This window comes from Taurulus bubalis (assembly GCF_910589615.1).
Source record: "Taurulus bubalis genome assembly, chromosome: 10".
Lineage (NCBI taxonomy): Eukaryota > Metazoa > Chordata > Actinopteri > Perciformes > Cottidae > Taurulus > Taurulus bubalis.
The window spans coordinates 14343483-14364483 of record NC_136598.1 but is presented as its reverse complement, the minus strand read 5'-3'; the positions used below and the strand labels follow the sequence as shown (position 1 = coordinate 14364483).

Sequence of the window (21001 nt, the reverse complement as noted above, 5' to 3'; positions counted from 1 at the left end):
TCAATAATGTTAATTATTTAACGTCCAATAGACACGTGGGCTAACGTTTCACCTAGCTTTGTTACCTGCTTTGTAAACTCTCAAGTGTAGTTCCTGTTCGCTATGTCATTGATAACTTTCACCTCACGTTAGCTGTTGATGGTTTCTAGCTAAAGTGAAAGCTAACAGTAACATAGCTCATCCTGGCAGTAACTGTGATGTTGCTGTTAACTACGACTTTACGAACGGATAATTAGCTAGCAAGCTATCACACAGTAATACCTTACGTTGAGGAGTGTATTGTTCGGTGACCAAGATATTGTAAACATGGCTTTCTTTCAGAAACTTTGACAGAAATATGTATTCTGCAATAGTTCCCACGAATAGCTCACGGTCTGTTGATGAATGGATATTATCTTTATCATTGTAACCTAACTTTGAAATGTGGTATTTATATTCGCTCCTTACATCCAAACATAATAGTTGTACAAATGTGTTGCTTAGTCTCATCATTGTAAATGTATGCCAGAATATCATTTTTAAGCAAGATATTTTGTGCTAAATGTATTTTCTGCAGGGGAAGCCTGTTGCTGACCAACTGTCAGGAGTGAGATCTAATTTTCCCACATCATGTCCTCGGGGGAAACCATGTGAGTCTTTTTAAATACCTGCAAAGCTTTTCTCAAAGCAAATGCATAGTAGACATCTAGATCATTTACAGTTAAATCTAATGAGTTGTGTTGTTTTGCTGTTTATTTTTCTAGGGATGATGAGGATACCTTCAAGATCCTGATCGCTACAGATATTCACCTTGGTTACCTCGAAAAGGACGCTATCCGTGGAAATGACTCTTTTAACACACTTGATGAAATCCTGAAATGTGCCAAGACAAATCAGGTACATACAAGTTGATGAAAGTGGATGTGGATGACTCGACATGTTGATCTCTGTCTGCTTGAGCGGACATAATAAAGTCTACCTACTCCAAACGCCCACTGCTTTCTATTTGCTTGTTTGCTTGCAGGTAGATTTCATCTTGCTGGGTGGTGATTTGTTTCACGACAACAAGCCGTCCCGCCGATGCCTCCACAGCTGCATCACTATGCTGAGACAATACTGCATGGGAGACACGCCCATAAAATTCAACATCCTCAGTGACCAGGCTGTCAACTTCAACACCACTCAGTCAGTTCTGCTGTGTTTGTGTGGTCAATTTATCAAAACCTGGTAGTCCTGTTACATTAATGTTGTTTAATGTTTGTTGATGTGTTGTAGGTTCCCCTGGGTTAACTATCAGGATGAAAACCTGAACATCTCTATCCCTGCATTTAGCATTCATGGTAACCATGATGACCCAACTGGGGTGAGTTGAGTTCACCATAAAATACATAATTGGACTCAACACAAGTATGTATATGTGTGTGTGTCTGTTAAGTTGTTTTTGTATGTATTTGTTTGTTTTAATGACAAGGTTACTTTTTCCCCCTCAAGGCTGAAGGTTTGTGTGCATTGGATCTGCTAAGTGCCTCTGGTCTTGTCAATCACTTTGGCCACTCCCAGTCAGTGGAGAGGATAGAAATTAGTCCCATCCTAATGCAGAAAGGCAACACCAAGATAGCCTTATTTGGTCTTGGTAAGAGTTTATTTGTATCACGATGTACTTACTTATTCCTAGAATATGTTTTGTCTCTGTTCTGCCAAGATTAGAAACATTATTAATGTTTTGGTCTAAATTAAGTATGCATGTGTGTGTAGGCTCCATCCCAGATGAGCGCTTGTACAGGATGTTTGTCAACAATCAGGTCACAATGCTTCGCCCCAAAGAAGACCAAGATGAATGGTTTAACCTCTTCACCATCCACCAGAACAGGTCTGTGCATGTTTGTGGTTTAGGGATTTAAACCACTATATTTTCCCAATATCACGCTACACTTTGGGATTTGTTTTGAATTGTTGTCTTTTCTGTCTATGTGTCTTCTCTAGGAGTAAACACGGACCCACTAACTACATCCCTGAGCAGTTCCTGGATGAATTTATCGACTTGGTGGTTTGGGGTCATGAGCATGAGTGTTTGATTGCACCATCCAGAAATGAACAGCAGCTCTTCTATGTGACACAGCCTGGCAGCTCTGTAGCCACCTCCCTGTCCCCTGGAGAGGCCACCAAGAAGTACAAACAAATACACACATACTCAGACACACCCACAATGGATAGTCCACTCTATATTCTGATGGTGTCTTAAAGAGATAAAGTAGACCAAACACTGTTTGTGTGGATATAGGCACATAGGGCTGCTGAGGGTGAAAGGTCGTAAAATGAACCTGCAAAAGATCCCTCTAAAGACAGTGCGTCAGTTCTTCATCCAAGATGTGGTGCTGGATGACTACCAAGACCGCTTCACAGCTGATACACCCCAGGTCACAAAGAAGGTGGAGGACTTGTGCTATGCAAAGGTAACACTTAAAAGCCACTAACAAACATCCATTGCTCATCTTACCATTCTTGCCCTCATCTGTCCCCTAATATATGTGTCTTAATCTTTCTGTCATTCTGTAGGTCACAGAGATGTTACAAGAAGCTGAAAGAGAAAGACTTGGATGTCCGCTCACCCCAGAGAAACCTCTTATTCGCCTGAGGGTAAGATGGAGACACTTTCAGTGTGTGCAATCACCTTCCCATTGCTTTTCAGTCAAAGTCATCATCTTCATTGCCTTCCTAGGTTGACTACACTGGAGGCTTTGATACGTTCAACACTTCTCGCTTCAGTCAGAAGTTTGTGGACCAAGTAGCCAACCCAAAAGACATCATTCACTTTCTCAGACGCCGTGAGCAGAAGGAGGGCATCAAAGGTCTGACTCAAGCTAAATACACAGCTACGGATCTACAGTTTACCCCATTGATTAATTTACAGCATTATCTATTTGACATGTTTCAATCTTTGTGCTTTTTAGATGAGGTCAATGTGGACTACAGCAAACTGATAAAAACCACAGCAGTTGAGGGGCTGAGAGTGGAGGACATGGTTAAAGAGTACTTTGAGGCAACTGAACAGGTACTGCACACACAGATTTACCGTCACACACTTACAGGGTGTCATAACACTTATCTACTGTTTCTATTGAATATTCTTTTTTTTCTTCTTAAAAAGTGTGTCAATATCTTCATAGACAGTGCAGCTGTCCCTTCTGACGGAGCAGGGCATGGGGAAGGCAATTCAGGAGTTTGTAGAAAAAGATGAGAAAGATGCAATTGAGGAGCTGATCAATTACCAGTTAGAGAAGACCCAGCGCCACCTCCAAGGCAGAGCAGTAACCACGGAGCAGGATATAGACACTGAGGTAAGAACTGGGGCTTGCATGGTAAGTAGGGCAAAGGATGTTAATGTCTCACGTCATTAAAATAATGCTGGTTTTTACATTTTCAGATTCAGCGATTCAGAGACTCCAAAAAAAACACAACTGAGGAAGAGAATGAAATCAAAGAGGTAAGTAAGGATTGCACAGACGCCAGACAAGTTGTGTGGTCTGTTGTGTTACACTTCGTGTGCTTTCTATCGCCATTTCTCAGGCTTTCAACAGAGCCAAAGCTCACCGTTTGGAGCGTGGCAATGAGCCTGTAGACTTTGATGTATCCAATGAGCTTGAGTTGGACTCTGACGAAGGCCCGGCTCCATTTTCTCCCCCCGCGCGAGGCAGAGGACGAGGAGGCCGGGGGCGGGGAGGCCGGGGGCGGGGGAGAGGTGAGTTATCATATTATTTGTCACGAAGATGAACTATGAGGTGCAGCAAGAGTAAGATAGTGGTAAATAGTTGATCCACAGGTTTAGTTTAGAATAGGCTTGGTGCAAGAAAATGAATCAGCAAATGCACAACGTAATACGTTTTGTGCATAAAAGCATTAAAGCAGTAAATACCACAAGTGGTAGTTCACACCATATACACAGCCTACCAGCCTTGTGAGAAAGATTGATGCAGAAATATGCACTCTTACCAAAGTTAATGTTATGTGTATTCACTAGTTAATTAGAAAGGAAAAGAGATTTCAGAATGTACATCTATGATGGACAGCCTCATCATGAATCCTTGTTCTGAGTTGTTCATCTATCCACCCAGGTGCAACTGCCTCTGAACCAAAGCCAGCTGGTCGGGGCCGTTCCCATAAATCCTCAGCGTCAACACAAAGCAGGAGCATTATGCAAGGTAGGAGAGTGACATTATGCGTGTGAGTGTGATGATATATAGACACACAGTTAACGTTCTGTATACAACACTTATATGCCAGACTGCAGCATCACTTCAAATTTCTTCCATGACTTCAAGTTTTCCCTCTTCTTTATACCTCATTCTTCAGCATTTCAAGCTTCATCCCAAAGATCATCTCGGATTGCAGATGAAGTAAGTCAAATGATGACTTGCACAAATACAGTATGTAAACTATACCTTCCTTTAAGCTTGCTTTTCATCTCTATCCGTCTCCAGGTGACCATTGATGACTCCGATGAAGATATGCCTGTAATGAAAGTTACCAGACCCCCTTCAAGGTCTGTCTTTGTTCGGTCTACAATGTGGTAGTCCAGTACATTATGAAAAGAAAAACCTGCAGTCACACAGCTGTCCATACTATATTCATCCTCTCTGTAACTTACTTTATATTCTATATCTGTGATGCTTCTTTTGATCATTTCTTTTACCCTGGTTCCTTCTCTTGCTTACTACAGGTCAGCAGCATCGTCGTCATTGTCCTTCAACAAGTACAGCTCTCAGAGCCAGAGCCAGGCATCTAAAGGAGTTGCATTTGATGACAGTGATGATGATGATGATGAGGTAAAAAGATGTAGCATGTATCTGGAGTGCTAGGGGGGGAAGTCTGTGATTTGGTTTTCCAATGGTGAAAAATGTATTGTCCTGTAAAGTGGGATTACTATTTAACCACATACCTTTCTGGAAATGAAAACCAATCTTAAATCCTAACATGTATTATTAAAATCCTAATATAAATGTATACATCTACACTTAATCTCCCGTAATCCATTTTATATTTGCTTGCCAAAAATGTATTTAACTATATACTTGATTATCTTAACATGGCAAATGTTGTAATCTTTTTTTCATCTCCTTTTCTTTTTTTCTTGACCAGGACCCATTCAAAGGCCCCAGCCATCGTTCACGAAAATAACACAAGAGCATCTATTATGTAACTTTAAAATCTGTAAATGCTAATTAGCATGTGAGCTGTTGCAGCGTGTTCTGGAGGACTTTAAAGTGCATTTTCAATTAACCTCCTATTGTTGACAATAAATAATGTTGATTAGCTACTGCTTGGGGTAAAACTATCCAATCAATCTATTTTGGTGAAGAATAAAGGCTGTAGTGTGGAGATGGCTTTCAGACAAGAACTACTACGTTTATTATTCACCACCTAAGCTTTCCACTGGTGCAGCCCATCTGCTACTGTACATCAACACTGTTTAAAGTTGTGTTTTGTCATTGGCCTTTATCGCTCTCTGATATTCAGGAAATTATAAATGTTTTTTCATACATAATCAACGGTCTCGTTATTTTTGATCTATGGTCTGTGTCTTGTGGCACGCATTTTTTGGGGGTCCAAGCACCAATAGCACTGGAGTCCCATATTCTTTTTTCCACTGTCTTGCTGCTAAAAACTGGTTTTGCCAAGACATTAGGTGACGGTAGAAGAATCCAACCTTTTTACGCAATACCTCGTTTTAAGAAATGTTCCTGAAATTTGAGATGACAATTGTCATTTGGATCATATATTGTGTGCATATAACTATTTACATAAATTCTGTTCCCTGTTGTTGCTTTTTGTTCAGTTTGGGTCAGAGGATGTGGGCTTGGGAGGAGAGTAGCACTGAACGGAAAGGAGATCTAGTTTCCAACACATACATTTACAGTTGTGAATAAACAATGGCCAACTTACACAAGAATGTCTTTATTATATTTACAACTTATTTACAAGTATATAAAATAAACAAAATGGACCATATATATATACTCAAATGTTATCAGCCACACACCAAATCTAGAAAGAAAGGCTATTCCTGTATGTAATATTAAAATAGAAATATATATATATATGTTTATATATATATTTAAAATAGTTATATATACACACACATTTATATTAATATATATATATTTAAATATATTTGAATTAAACGTGTAAACTGTTTTTGAATGCAGGTACCCTAATTGTGTGTAGATCTCCATAGACTAGAGAATGAAATATAACCCAGAAATACAGGTAGATGTATTCTTTCTTTGCTACAAATGGAATGATTAAAATGGATGAAATAATGACAGGGTGTTGGCTGAGTGCACACGTTTTACAAATTAACATACTTTTAATTACTGTTCCTCAAACTTGAGCAAATTATATTTATTTATTTACATGTTAGCTTTAAAAAAAAAGGGAAAAACTCTGTGACCACCACTCTGAATATTCTGTCTGTGATGTGAGTTTTCTGAATAAAGGCACTTGTACTTTGAAACTCATTGTGGAGGCACTATGAAAACATAACAGTGTATTGAATTTTAGTTTTCAGTGCTTTATTTGACTAGCAACTTGAGCCATCTGTACATACGGTAAGGTCAAGTAATTCTCACTGTCCACTTAAAGTGCTTATTAAAATAGCTTTTGTTGTAGGAAGCGAGCACATTTGTTAAAAAAATAAAAAAGGTGCATTTTCTTTGTAATCAAGATGCACATCAGATCAACAGAATCAGCACCATGAAGGCCGTAAACTCCTAGACTTACTTATATTGGTAATATTAACCTGAAGCTTCAGACTTCAGCTGACATTAGCATAGCACAGGTTTACCCGGTCTGTCACCTTTCCTCACAGCAGTTTACGGTATGAACGCTCATAACACATTGCACACCTGTAATCATACCATGTAATAAAGTACATTAGGGTTAAGGTCTGCCAGGCTGCTAAGGTCCAATATCTTCCCAGCCTAAACAGGTAGTGCTCTTATTACCAAGCCCTCACTTTAATACCAATTACTATTTCTTAAATTGAATTAATCATTGAATCTGTCAGATTACAACATTGTAAAAGTGACACATAAACAAACATAAATTGAGTCCCCTGAAAGAAGAACCTGAAAGGGCCCAAACAACACCTGAAATAAGCTTTGTCTGAAATGTTTGTGTGTGGGTGCGCGTGTGTGTGTGTGTGTTCTTGCATATGGCTATGTTTAACAGTTACCCTGCCGCTGAGATCGATCCTAAACTTCCCCTTTCTCTACTTCTGTCTCCCATCTTCTGTCAGCCACATTGAGTTAAAAACGTTCTTTTCGTTTCACAGGCCGTCCAAGGTCGACTAGACTGGAGTCTTGAGGAGGCTGCTCTTCACGATGGAGGACCTCAGGGGGTTTTCTGGAGGGATGAAGTTAAAAATAATCAGGGCGGGGTTTTGAATGTATTGCAGTATCACAAACATGTATAATTTTGTATGCTGTACCTCAATGACTGTATGAATCCAGTTTAACATCTCTTCAACGTTGCAGTAAACACCTGGCCTTCTCTCCCGAGCACAGCCAACACCCCAGCTCACCACTCCAACCAGATGCCATCGAGAGGAGGTGAAGTACACCAAAGGACCCCCACTGTCCCCCTGGGAGTCATAACAGCACAATGACATTTTTATCACATCCGAGTATCATTTACCAGAAGAGAACATCATTTGTTTGACCATTCTCCAAACTACAACTAATATTGAACTGTAGGCCTAGAGAGGTAAAACTGATAATATTCTTGTTTTTCATTTTTAGTCTAAATCAATATTGATTGTAATTTGCATCAGTGGACTCTTACCTGGCAGGCGTCCACTCCCCCCTTCATTAAACCAGCACAGATCATCCTTTGGGTTATGGCACTACCATACACTGTGGGGCTGGAACACTTAGCATGGTCTATCAAAGGGATAAAGGCCTCCTGAAGTGAAGGAGAGACCTTACCTGAAGGGACAAGGATGCAACATTCAGTTATAGAGATAACTTATATTCTTGTTCACAGGGTGACAGTTGATGAAGATGAGGGGTAGTGTGGTTTCTCACCATCTTCCTCCAGGTATCCCCAGCCGGTCACAGCCATGGAGGCGGAGGCAATAAGGCCGAAGGCTTTAGGAGGTAGACAAACTGGCCTGCGGCTCTCTGAAGGACAGGAACAGGGCATTTGTTATGAAAATACCGTCTTATTATTTTATTATGTAACCTTTGTCAAAGCTCTGTCCAATTGGTGATACAGTTAAAGTTAGAGTGGTGATCACATTGGCTGAATTTGATCCATAGTGAAGAGCGTGCTGTTTGACATAGACACCACAAGAGGGCAATTGAGTAAAGCACATGCATTCCTCACTTATCTGAACTGTTTGGGTTTAAATTTCAACTACAGACTCCACAGGGTCAGTTCAACAATATACTAATACATATAGCAATCCAGGTTTTTAAAATGGAGTAATAAATAAAACTAACCTCCCACGCTGATTGGGCTGCTGAGTCTCATCAGTGCAATGTCGTAGTCATTTCGTACTGGGTCATAGTCTCCATTCAATATGATCCTGTCCACATAGGAACCTCCAAGTGTGCCCATGGATGTCCGGCCTGACACCACTCTCCAGCGAGTCAGCTCCTTTTTACTACTGCAAGGCCCAGAAGAAGAGAGCGAGGAGGTGTGAGAATGAGTGTATGATGTTCACCGACAAAAGCTGTTCATTGGAAATAGTGTTTATGGAATCTACACTGACCCAGTAAAGCAATGGGCGGCAGTGACGACCCAACGCGTCGACACCAGTGAGCCTCCACATGTGTGATGGCCCCCCTGTTGCAGGCTAACCTGCCAGGGCCAGTCCTCAATGACAGCATCTGTACCCCCGACAATACGTTCCCTAGGGCCCACGTATCCACAGTCTGATGAACAAAGTTATCTTGTTAAGATCATTGTATTTACTGTAGTCCATTTAAATCAAACTTGTATTGCATTTTTGTTTTATTCATCTAGAGTAGACTCTTCTATTCTGACAGTAAAGGTCAGGTAGGACACGTTTATTTTTCCTGTCCAGAACTTTTAATTTTATTTGTTGTAAAAAAAAGAAGGAAACTTCTCATGTTGCTAAGAAATAGTTTTGCTGCTCAACGTGTATGGGCCAGTTCGTGTAAAACTGGTCCCACAACCATGTCACTCTCCACCTTCCACCCATGAGTCCTACTTTAAACTGTAAACAATGGGATTTTTTTTTTTTTTTTTTTTTTTTTTTTAAACTCACCTGAACATGACAAAGATACCACAGATCCAGATTTACACACAGTGCTGTTGGGAAATAAAATGAATTGATACAAATATTTAGAGTTGCACATGTACCACAAACCCAACAATTAGTCAGATAGACAAAACACACAGTCAAATGTTGACCAAACGTCACCCATGCTGAACTTTGTCTATGTTTCTCTTCTGCTTTGTTTGAGTAAACTACCCTGTCTTTTTGTTCACGGACATAGGGGAGAAGACAGAGAGGGAACAAAAACTGTGGGACTTATTGTCTTTTAGGAACAGAAACTGTGAGAGCAGATACCAGCAAGAAGAGACATGAGGGGGGAGAGCAGGAGTAAAAAGCTGAAAGAGAATAAAAGTAAGAATTTTTCAAACACAGGAAGTGTGGGATGTGTACAATGTGCTTTCATTTTCAAGACAATGGATTCTTTTGAGTTCAGATGGGAATCAGCTCTGTGTCAAAAGCTGCATCTTTGTCTCTCTTGACATAAAAGTAATGTGAACAGCAACAGCACACAGAGAGTCCTAAACAACACTGATATGTTAGATGACTTCAGGTCTGATGTGAACAGGGATTTTCCTATTTGCTGACCCATTACTCACTGGTCTATGGTGGCCTGATGGATGGGCGTGTTCGTAGTACCAGGCTTGATAGCTGTGAACCGTCCATTTTTCAGGGAAGACATCAAGGTGTTTACTGAGACCCTGGTGCTACTTGGTTTACTGTTCAGACAGAAGGGAGGCGATGTAAGACTTGACGTCAGGTCAAATAACACATTAAATCAAATTTGCAAGACAAATTTTGCAATGGAAGCAATCTCATATGCACGTGTAAGCTCACGATGTGTAGCCTAGTTGTTTGCATGCTGTGTCTGTGTTCCTCTCGGTCCAGTTGTCGCTACACACACTTCGCCAACCTTGTCCATGATTGTACACCTGCAGGACCTGCCGCGCTGTCATGAGACGCACTGGAGGGAGAAATGGCACAAAAAGGAAGATAATGAGTTTGAATAGCTTTGTTTTTGCGTCCGTGATGACAAAGCGACAGTCAGGTGTGTTGTTATACCTGGAAAGGTAGTGTTGACCGTAAATCTTGCCACGCATGTAATCTCATCCTCTCCTCCACTACAGTCATCTGTCCCGTCACAGGCTTTGTCTATTGGAATGAACTTCACTGAACTTTTGCAGAAGAAATATTTGCTGTCAATCAGCTGCTTAACTGGATGGAGACAGAGAGGCACATTGGAAGGGAAGGGCAGAACAAAAGGTTGGGCATTTTGCGTGGATCATTTTAAATAAATGTGTCCTTTGAGGAGGAAGCTACAGTACTTCCAATAATTGTGACTCACTGAAGTATGCTGCAGTGACCAGTATGCCCAGTAAGACCACAACTGTCACAACAGTCACCAACACTTTCTTCCTCTTAGACGCCTTGTCTTTCTGAGTCTTTGGCGCTGTCATGGGCTTTCTGTGGCGGCCTGGCTGTGGAGCCACTGAGAAGAAAAAAAGTATTATACTATAGTTTCCATCTATTTAACATATTCATTAAGCAACATACATTTACATGAAACCAACCCCAAACAACAGCTTACCTGCCTGCCTTGGATTCAATGGTCTAGTGCTTTCCTCAGGCACCTGGGCGCTCGTCTGTGGAAAGAATATCAAGGATACATCAGACAAGGTTAGCACAGGTGTCAACACATTGTGCATTGCTTGGTTTGAGAGAAAATATAAAGTATGTATTTCTAGGTGGAGGTAATTGTGATTGTTTAATTTTGTGTCAGAGTTTCGATGTAATTATCCAAGCTCTCGATCGGTTTGGATGGACCTTTTGTGTTTAATTCCAGGTGATCGAAATATATGTGAGAATAAGTTGCACCTATCTGTCCAAAGTACTACAAAACACAAACGTTAGCCATGCGTAAAACAAGTATATAATACAATGCATATCCAAGGGAGGAGCCGCAAAAGGATGACCAATCATTCAAACATGGGACATCGTGTGCCACGCAGTTCATCGCTCCACAGGCTTCAGGGAGTTCCCATAATCTGTCATCAGAGAGACTCCTCGACCCCACCAGGGAAAGAATAGACTCTGAATGTACAATACTGTGGGGTGTAGTGTGGCAGGATCTATTGGGGCCGTGTGTGTCTTCCATTCAACGCAGCTTATATTGTGGAGCCACACATTGTAATGTTGCAAGGCGGTATAGCCAGAGGGTGGTCGCCCTTCAACCACAGGAGACAGGTTCAAGCTCCATGCTACTCAGATATACTCCAGGAAGATAGCAGCTGCAGTTGCATTTTTGCATACACAGTACATTGTATGTGTGTAGGAACAATTATAAATGGCAAATGTTCAACCACAAAGGAAATATATGGCGCTTTATTATGTTCACCAGTACGTGGCTAACTGTGTCTGTCTGGTGCTGAACAGGTCGTGTTAGCTTTTTAGCAGCTAAGCCAAGCCGCTAATTAATGAGCTGAAACTGCTGCAGGGATGATGCATTTTGGTTGGCCAACCAGTTAGAATTGCAAGGGAGTTTTCCAATAGATTTGGTATTATTGCAGAAAATAAACTCTGTGGCAAACAAACGTTTACGATACATACAAGTTGTCGTGAGATAATCTTGACAAATGAACACCACTTTCATTATTTTTAAAGCAGAAATCAGAATTAAAAAAGCTCGGAGAGATCTTTTACAACTGGAAGGGGAAAAAACTCATTTTCCAAAAGCCTTTTGTAAAGAGCCACTAAAATGACGGCTTTGAGGTCATCTGTGGTGGCTTTTCCACTTTTTGTGTGTTACACTCTGTAGTAGGTATAGTGCCTGTTATTCATCAAAGATGAAAAGGATTCATCCTGTAATGGTATAGATAAACATCACTATGGCTGCTGACTGGATTTCAGCAGATGGTATATAACTAACTGATGGTTTGAGGAGCACTTGTCGTCTACCTGCTGTTCTTCCTTTGTCTTGTCTGCCCAACTTTTCATTCACTGTTTGAACCACACACATTTACTGTATACAGTATATGTTAGTCGATACGTTGTTTGGCATTTAGTTCGGACTCTTTGATATTCAGACTAAATGAGGAATTGCTAGAACCACAGCTAAACAGAACAGCTCACGGGGAAAGCTGTTATACTGCTAATAATAATAATAAATTTCATTTTTAACGCACTTTTCTTTCAAAAGAATCTCAGAGTGCCACAATGTTCTATAGTTTTCACTTCTGTTTGAAAGTATTAGGTAAATTCCCTCATTTGCTAACTACCAGGTCCATTCTACTGTAGTTTGGCTTACCTCATTTAAAGGAAGTTCATAATAATCAACTCCGATGCAAGAGTTTTTGAAATCTCATATCTGTTTCATGTCCACAGTCTGTTCTCGTCAGCCAAATGTAAGGAACATGCATATAGTTAGTATATATCTATAGTATATAGACTCTATACGTAGAGAGGTCAAGGGTTTTTTTTTCAGAAGAGAGACTATTCAGCTGATTCATAGCCTTTATCTGGCTATGAATCAGCTATGCGGGCTAAGACTGGTTTGCTTTACTATAAAAAGACATTTGAACAGGTCAAGTCCAACTGAAAGCATAAAAGCTGCATACGTCAAAGACCCAGACACTTTGTTCTTCACTGTACATGTTGTCATGTCCAATCTCTCTCAAATTTTACATTGAAACAAGGAATGTTCGGCTTGTGTGCATTAACCCTTGCAGTACTTTGGTATGTATAACAAGAGTTGTACTCAATTATAGTAAAAATGCTATTTGATTTCATATATTTAGTTTATAGCCATATACATTTCACTTTATGTAACAGGGTGTAAAGTTATCCTGAGATACCCTCTCTTCGTATTGTCCCCAAAAGATTAAAAACTCTTTGTGTAAGTCAGGTGCAGAGTTTAGGCCTCACATTGATGTCACACAGTACAGTATGGAGCTTAAAAAAAAAAAAAATCAGAGTTAATAAACACCCTCAAAATAATCATCACCGATACCAGAAATCAATAAAAACCAAAGATAGGAGAAACCAGGTCATCATTCCCTGATGTTATACAGTATGAACTGAATAAGCGAGAGAGGATTAAAGGCAAGATGAATGACACAGCACTAAAAAGTGGGAGGTCCACCTACCTGGGAAACCAGAAAGATAGCTAAAGAAAGTCATTCTGCCTGTTTTGTCGAACCATGACATGTAAGTGCCTTAATTAATTAAAGTCATAATTTGTGCCACGACAACAGAAACAGTTTAATTAATGAGCCGGAGCAGTAATTAAAAACAATCAAATAGCTAAGCATTGTTATATCTCACGTCTTATTGCGACAGCAACAGCTAATGTGCCGAACCTGATTTTGTTTCTTTGAGTCAGACTGACTCACAAGGTGGACTCCAACCATTAACCCTGGGTCAGAACAGATCCTGCTCCATCAAACATGCATAACTGGGTCAGACTGAACAGATACAAGTTTTGACATTGTAAACCTTTTGTTCAAACAAGGTGTTCCCCATTGCTGCTTCTCAGCTTCGTAGGATTATGTTCCTCTAAACTAAAACGTTCACAAAAGAGCTTTTGAGAAGCTACGCGTGCCATGTTGGACGCGCTTTAATCAAGAGGCAGAGATCTAGACCAGTGCAGTCTGCACATTTAGATGCCTTTTTGACTTCAAACTAATGTCCTCATGTGGATGTTCCCTTCCACAGCATTGTACATGTTATTTAGAGGCACAGGCAAGCACACATGTACCAGAAGTGAACACCTTATTTAGTGTTGAGCAAGCTTTACTCACCAACACACAAGCAGATCCGTACAAATCTGCTCATTCACACAATGAGGTAGGTGGTGCACACATACATTCTGAAAAACTAAAAGTTGCTGTCTAGTTTGATCCACAGGTAAAATAAACTCACAACTGCACAAATAATGTAATGAGAATCAGCTGTATCAATATGAACCAACATGTTCCTACCTGCCAGAAGCTGCAACTGATCACACACCTGTGACACCATACCATATATAGCACAAGGCTACATATGCTTAACATATGAACAACAGCCAACTGTGTGTGCACCAATTCAGTTGCAGATAGTATCTCAAACATGCAAAACATTCCTGCTTCTTATGAGCCTATACACTGCACACACTAGTGTAGCAAAAGTACGCAAACAGAGTACTTTAAATGTGACTCCTTGTACCATAGTATGAGAAACTGGTGAGCAGGATATGTTGTAGTGGTGACGTGCAAATCCAGTGCAAAACAGAGACCTGCCCTGTCATCTTCACAACAAATCCGTTGATTCTCCTTCCAGTTGTACTCACCCACATGATGTAGTTAGTTGTCCTTTGTGGTAAGGCCTAGACACACTCTGACACGGAGCAGCGAGTCAACGCTGCCCTCACTCCCTGGAAGTGGGACTCCTCAGTAACTCACTCTCACCTGGATGTCCTTCCTCTTCCTCTCACCCTATCCAAGCTCTCGCTCCACTGGCTTCAACTACAAAACCTGGTTTTATTCCGTATTCCTTCCCTCCCTCACTCTCTTCTTTCTACAGCAGTGAAACCAAATCCGGCTTGACTTGCCCCTCTTTGAGACCCCGAGGAAGTATTAAAGTGCGCTGATTTGGAGCCTTGTTTTTCGACACTGCGCAGATTCAGAAAGCGGTTTCGGAATGACCCAGCCCTGCTGACAAAACAAAACAAAAGTATTACAGGTAACCTGAAACTTGAACCCTCTCTCTCTCTCTCTCTCTCTCTCTCTCTCTCTCCTCCCACTTCAAACTTTCAAATGGTTTAGTGTGTGTGTGTGTGTGTGTGTGTGTGTGTGTGTGTGTGTGTGTGTGTGTGTGGTGACATGCCATCGAGGCGGAGGTGTGTTTCGTCTGGATTGTTTTGACAGTCTAATAGTCAGTTGGTATCTGTCAGGAGTTCCTGACATCACGTTGTGACTCATGCCACATCATGAACAGAACAGGAATATGACAAACACACTCCGTGACATGCGAGAGAAAATACAAATTGAATATGTCTTTCTATGCAGAGTTAGAAGTTAACAGAAAACGGAATTAAACATGTCAGAAACATGATTATAAAAAAACGTATAGAATGACTAAAGCAGCACATGTTTGTATGAATGTGAATGTTATGGGACAGTGAGCATAGACCACTGAGGGTGAAAGCAATTGAATGAGTGTGAGAAAAAAAATGGAGGTTGTCTGAACAGAAGGAGACACTATTTTCCCACCTAACAAAGAAATGTACCTCCATAAAATGTTTCAAAAATTGCCTAAAAGAAAGTCTCATTGCTGTTTTGTAAGATTTGTTTTTAATGTATTAGTTTCATGTCTTGTTTTAGCTGTTTTATCTACATGTATAGTTGTTTCACTCATGGGGACTTGTAGCATTACCATTGCTTAGGAAATGCCACAGGGGTATAATCCAACATCCCTGAACAAACGCAAGCCATGCTTACTTTCACTCACACATGCACACACAGACTCGACATAATGACATTCTTTTTCTTTCATTTATTTTTTTCTTTTTCTTTTTTGTCTTATGCATATTTCTTTTTATGTTTGTAATTTTGTAAAATGTTAAATATTATATAGGTCCCCCTTTCTGCACTGTGATATTCATTTATCTCTGTTATGTTTTTTTATTTTTATTTTATTGTTTGAATTGTGCAAAAAATAAACAAATAAAACAGAAGCTGATTTTGTGGCTTGACCTGAACTATTAATGCAATGAACTTTACAGCTGACACACAACTTGTCTTCCCTCATAAAACTTGGTCTATGGACTCATTAACTGTCTCAGAGTATATGTATGCAGAAATAGATAGATAGAAGGATGTATCCATGAGGTAAATACAGATAGAGGGGATCAGTGTGAAGCTAGCGGCCTCTGAAAGTTCTCCAGACAAGGTTTCTTTCGGTCAATAACCTTGGTTAAACATTCAGGTTGCCATAAAGTTGCCATGGCACTTAGAGGCTCCACCCTGGTATTACCTCTGGTGCATGACCTCCTTTAGTGCGTTTGCCAGACTGGACCTATAACGTCAATATAGTGTCATATATTCCAATTTGTAAAATGATGGGCCACAATAAAATCATCTAAATCTCCCATTTCCCATTAACTCGGATAGCACACATTTCCCACAGAGTTTACACAGTAAATCAAATAAATGTTGTGCAATAAAAGTGTTTTCCTGTCTGACAGTCTGACATGAATGAACAATGGCTGACAAGATGTTTGCACACGTTATAAAGGAGAAGATGAGAGCAATTCAGGGATCTAATAAATCTATTGTGCACCTTTGTTTGGCTCTGGGCTTTTATTGTTCTACTGAGTCAAGCGGCTTCATTTTGTTCATATCACATCAGCTCTCACAGTACGACAGCCATGTACGGCTCAAGGGAAACTAAATAGACTGCTGCCCTCCTGAACCGCTTATAGTCCAGATGGATTACATATTAACAGATCTATTTGGACTATTGCTGTGATTGTTGTATTCACAATATGATTATATGCCAACTAAGAAAATGGAAGTTAAAATCATTCCATTTTATTACTTATTATCTGACAGCATCTTTGGAAAATGTTGGAACCATTTTATTTCTCATTGACTTGCAAACAATGCGCCAGCAGATTCAAAACTTCTCAGAAACCTAAGCATGGAGCTTTTGGAACATTACTTTAAAGCATTTGATTTAAGTAACATTTTGAACGAAGCAAAAGTATCATGAACATAGAAAACCACTGTCGTCCAATTAAATTACAAATACAGTCTCTTATGAGCAAAACATATTTTTAAGTCGTACTAAGTCGTACTGCCGAACAACATCAATTTAAAATTTGTAAAGCACCAATACAAATCATCTACTACTCTAACAGAGAGAAATGCAATACAAACACATTCATTATAATGGGGCTATGACAGTTAAGGTTTAAGAAAAAAGAAAAAGTAATACAAATAAAAAAAAACACCATCAATGCCCACACCACTGTACTCTTCCTCACCTGTGAAGTAGCTGTCACTCTGTCACTCCTTGTCAGAAAAGCATTTGAAGATTACTGAACACACTGACGCTGGAGAAAAGTGTTCTAGATATCTGACCACATTTTACTCAGAGGAGTTTCTCGACCGACCTTTATTGCTTCAACAGGGAACACCCTTCTGAGTTCCTTCATCCCAACTTTCCACCCTCCTTCCACGGCAAACAGCCGTCTCTCTCTCTCTCTCTCTCTTACACACACACACACACACACACACACACACACACACACACACACACACACACACACACACACACACACACACCCTCAAAACTATTAGACCCCTATCTCCTCACCAGACAAGGCACCCAAACCGTCTTTTGTCAACACAGGTGTGCATTTTGTGTCACTTAATATGAAGCCAAATGTTAAGGGAAGTGCAGCTAGAAAAAAATAACTGGTTAATAATTAACACTTTCCCACTTCATGTTCCCTGGACTCTAAACAAAGTGTTCTCATCTGGGTGAACCACTTTCCTTTCAAAACTGGATGGGTTTTTAGAGTAATTAAAGATATTGAAAATGGAAAATATAAATTACATTCTCTGAATATAGGACATACAAAAGCGAAGGGAAAACAAACGTGAATTGAGTGGAAAAAACAAAGAGACATGAAAGTTCCACCAATAAGTCTGTGATAATACACACTTGCCATCTAAAATTGTATATATTCTTTAACATACAACAATATGTTATCTTAAGCATTACAATTGCAACATGAGAAAAGATCAACACAGATCCTGGGATCAAAGTCTTGTGTCACTGTCCTTTGAGATCACAAAATAGTGTCAATTTGAATAGTGTCATTGTGTCAGCTGACACCCACTTTACCGGGCTGACAATATCAAACACTGGACTTACAGTATGAGGAAGTACTTGTGTTGTTTGCTGAGAAATATGAAATATATCCATTATGCAACTTAAGTAAGCTGCATGTAGCCACAGCAATGCATTAGTCATGCCATAGTGATGGATGATATCACAGTGAATATAGGTCACTGCAGCCTGATAATCTATTATTGCCTTGATCATCGGAAAGAGGATCAGTTACATTTCACTTGTGATGTGATGGTAAAATGAAATTGTATCTGGGAATTGTGCAGCCATATTACCAAGAAATCGCCAAAACGTTTCCTGAAAATATCTTTTCTCTGCGACTTACCGCTCACCTCCTGAACATACTGACACACATGTATAGGATACTTTTGTGAAAATGTATGTGTGGACACTGTAAAGTTAGCATATTTGATCTATATTTCTACTTTATTTATTTGGGTTGGTTTAGTTTATTGACGTTTTTATAGATGTCAGGCTTTGTCAGGGCTCCTGGGACATCTTCCTGAGTGTCTCGCTCTCTCTTTTCTGTTTGTGTGTGTGCGTGCATGCGTGCGTGTGTGTGTGTGTGTGTGTGTGTGTGTGTGTGTGTGTGTGTGTGAGAGAGAGAGAGAGAGAGAGAGAGAGAGAGAGAGAGAGATTGTGTGCGTGATTTCTTCACTGGAGACAGATTGTAGTTCCTACTCAGTCAGTCTGCATTTCAAGCCATTCTTGTAACCCTGTTTCTTCTGTCCCTACAGCTCCCTCTGCTCTGCTGTGGCCCTTGTTCTCCAGCTCACCCCTTTCATAGCACAGCAAGCACATCCCAAGGGCAATCAATAAATCAAATGCTCTCACAAAATTAAATTAAACATCTGGTATCTGTGGCTGTTGCAGGACTGCAATAAACTCGTCCAATCATTTGGATCATCATTTATGGCCTGCCTACCTGCGCTCACTCTGCCCGTGCACTCACTGTGGGTCACCGGAGTCTTCCACACGCTGTTAAGTTTACAGCTGCGAGTACAATCAATAGACATTTTTGTTGTTTAGGTTCATGATAATACCTTTACGTGAATAACAATACGATCGATAAGAACAATTCAGAGGGAGGCCTGAAAGGAAACGTTGAGAGTGCTGTTAGATTTCTCGCAAGATTTAGTGACTTTTTTTGGCTAATGCTGCCATCTACTTTTATTGAAGATGAGTTGGCAACGCTCATTTTTCAGCTGGATAATTATTTTAATCGAGCGTAGTCTTCCTGATTTGTTCAATGTTACCTACCCATGCTTTGATGTGGCTTTTACGAAAACGTATATTCAGAGTGAAAACATGAATTAAAATTTTTATTGAGAATTAGGCAGATCACAATTTACCAACTTAACTTTTGCTTAATGCAAAAAATAAATCCAGGTGCTTGAGATCCTGTTACACTAATGCAGTGGTTCTCAAACTTGTTCTGTCACGCCCCACTTTGGAGGAAGAAAAATGTTCGAGCCCCACCACCCCAACAAAATTGTAACAACTTTTTGTGACTCAAATAATAGAATAAAGAAAATTGAAATCCCTGTCAAGTAAACCAGATTGCTCCATCAGACAAAAACAATGCAAATAAAGTGTACATGCAAATTACCTGTTTTGCACTGAATATATTTTCAAGATAATAACAATAATGTTCAACCTGTGCAAAACAGAATGAGTGCAGATGTGTGAGCCATCACGTTGTGTCAGTATTAGTTGCTGCAGTGAGCTGCTTTCCTTTACAAATATTTTTAAAACGGGGTTGTAGATTTGATACGGCCAATCTCAATTCATGCTCAATGTTGACCTTAGATCTGTATTCTGTTTTGAGAGACGCAGCAGCAGAAAAGATCTCACGGAGATCTCACGAAGATAGGCTTTTAGCAAAACGCCATCGGTGAGTCGCGCAACCGTAACCTGTTAACGGAGTAACGTATACATTTCCACGAAAGTACAGGCATTTCGCCATGTATTTATTAAAGACGTTTTATGTCTGTGTACTTTGTACTTTTGTACTATGTAAAGTTATCATGCTCATGGGGAGAGTGTTCGTCCTGAAACCACAAGGTAGCCGGTTCGATCCCTGTTCTTCCCATAGTTTCATGTTGAAGTGTCCTTGAGCAGCACACTGAAGCCCCAGTGCTTCACAGCAGCACACTGCCCCTTTAATACTAAGGATGGGTAAAATGCAAAGCATAATTTCCCCAAATATCCCCCCCATTAGAGGGTCGCGCCCCACAGTTTGAGAACCACTGCACTAATGGAACTTTATTCATATCTTTATTCAAGAGTGTTCTTTTTTAATTTGAGAGCATGTTTTATTGATTTCACTTCAGATTTTAACATGGGGAATTCAATAGTTTAAAAGTATTTTGTCATGATCAAAACGATTACGGGACTAGAGTATGATGATAAAGAGGTGTAGTAACTCAGGCATCCAACAGGAGTCACCAAGGACCACCTAATTCAGGTGCCATTACCAGACGGTCTGTTAATGATTTGTTAGAGGGAAAAGAGACAGGCTAGTATTTGAGCTATTGAAACCTGAGGTACAAAGGAAAGGCTCATCATGTTGTAGCTTTGATTTTTAAAATAGATTTCTTAGAGTTTCTGTTTAAGTTTCTTGCTGGATCTCAGTGAGGCTTTTGAAAAGTTGTTACAATGCACAGTACCAAAGTACTCCAATGTGAATGTTTTAAAGCAGGGGTTGCTCAGCATGAATGGCCATGTGAGAACAACAGGCCGTCAGATCCACTTTGTTCTAACATATGCTCATGAAGAAGGTAGGAGAGAGGCAGGATAAAGAAAGAAGATGGACCGGTTTCAAAGAAT

The 21001-nt window shown here is 40.1% G+C and overlaps 2 protein-coding genes across 2 annotated transcripts; one reads left to right on the top strand and one right to left on the bottom strand.

Moving 5' to 3' along the window:
- Nucleotides 1-556: 556 nt before the first annotated feature.
- mre11a (MRE11 homolog A, double strand break repair nuclease) lies at nucleotides 557-5677 on the top strand. The gene is made up of 19 exons (XM_079225329.1): nucleotides 557-629; nucleotides 744-876; nucleotides 1004-1164; nucleotides 1255-1342; nucleotides 1471-1612; nucleotides 1735-1849; nucleotides 1963-2148; nucleotides 2261-2432; nucleotides 2536-2616; nucleotides 2699-2828; nucleotides 2931-3031; nucleotides 3147-3317; nucleotides 3404-3463; nucleotides 3547-3718; nucleotides 4092-4178; nucleotides 4330-4373; nucleotides 4458-4519; nucleotides 4697-4802; nucleotides 5116-5677. The coding sequence occupies exons 1-19, from the start codon at nucleotides 610-612 to the stop codon at nucleotides 5152-5154; spliced, it is 2070 nt and encodes a 689-aa protein (XP_079081455.1). The 5' UTR covers nucleotides 557-609; the 3' UTR covers nucleotides 5155-5677.
- Nucleotides 5678-5915: 238 nt separating this feature from the next.
- On the bottom strand, nucleotides 5916-19188 carry tmprss4a (transmembrane serine protease 4a; the record flags this gene model as incomplete). Its single annotated transcript, XM_079224535.1, has 13 exons — nucleotides 5916-7380; nucleotides 7466-7618; nucleotides 7819-7961; nucleotides 8061-8156; nucleotides 8478-8644; nucleotides 8750-8912; nucleotides 9269-9312; nucleotides 9877-9996; nucleotides 10115-10241; nucleotides 10340-10492; nucleotides 10623-10766; nucleotides 10866-10920; nucleotides 19108-19188. The coding sequence occupies 13 exons, from the start codon at nucleotides 19186-19188 to the stop codon at nucleotides 7369-7371; spliced, it is 1458 nt and encodes a 485-aa protein (XP_079080661.1). The 3' UTR covers nucleotides 5916-7368.
- Between the last annotated feature and the right edge of the window lie 1813 nt (nucleotides 19189-21001).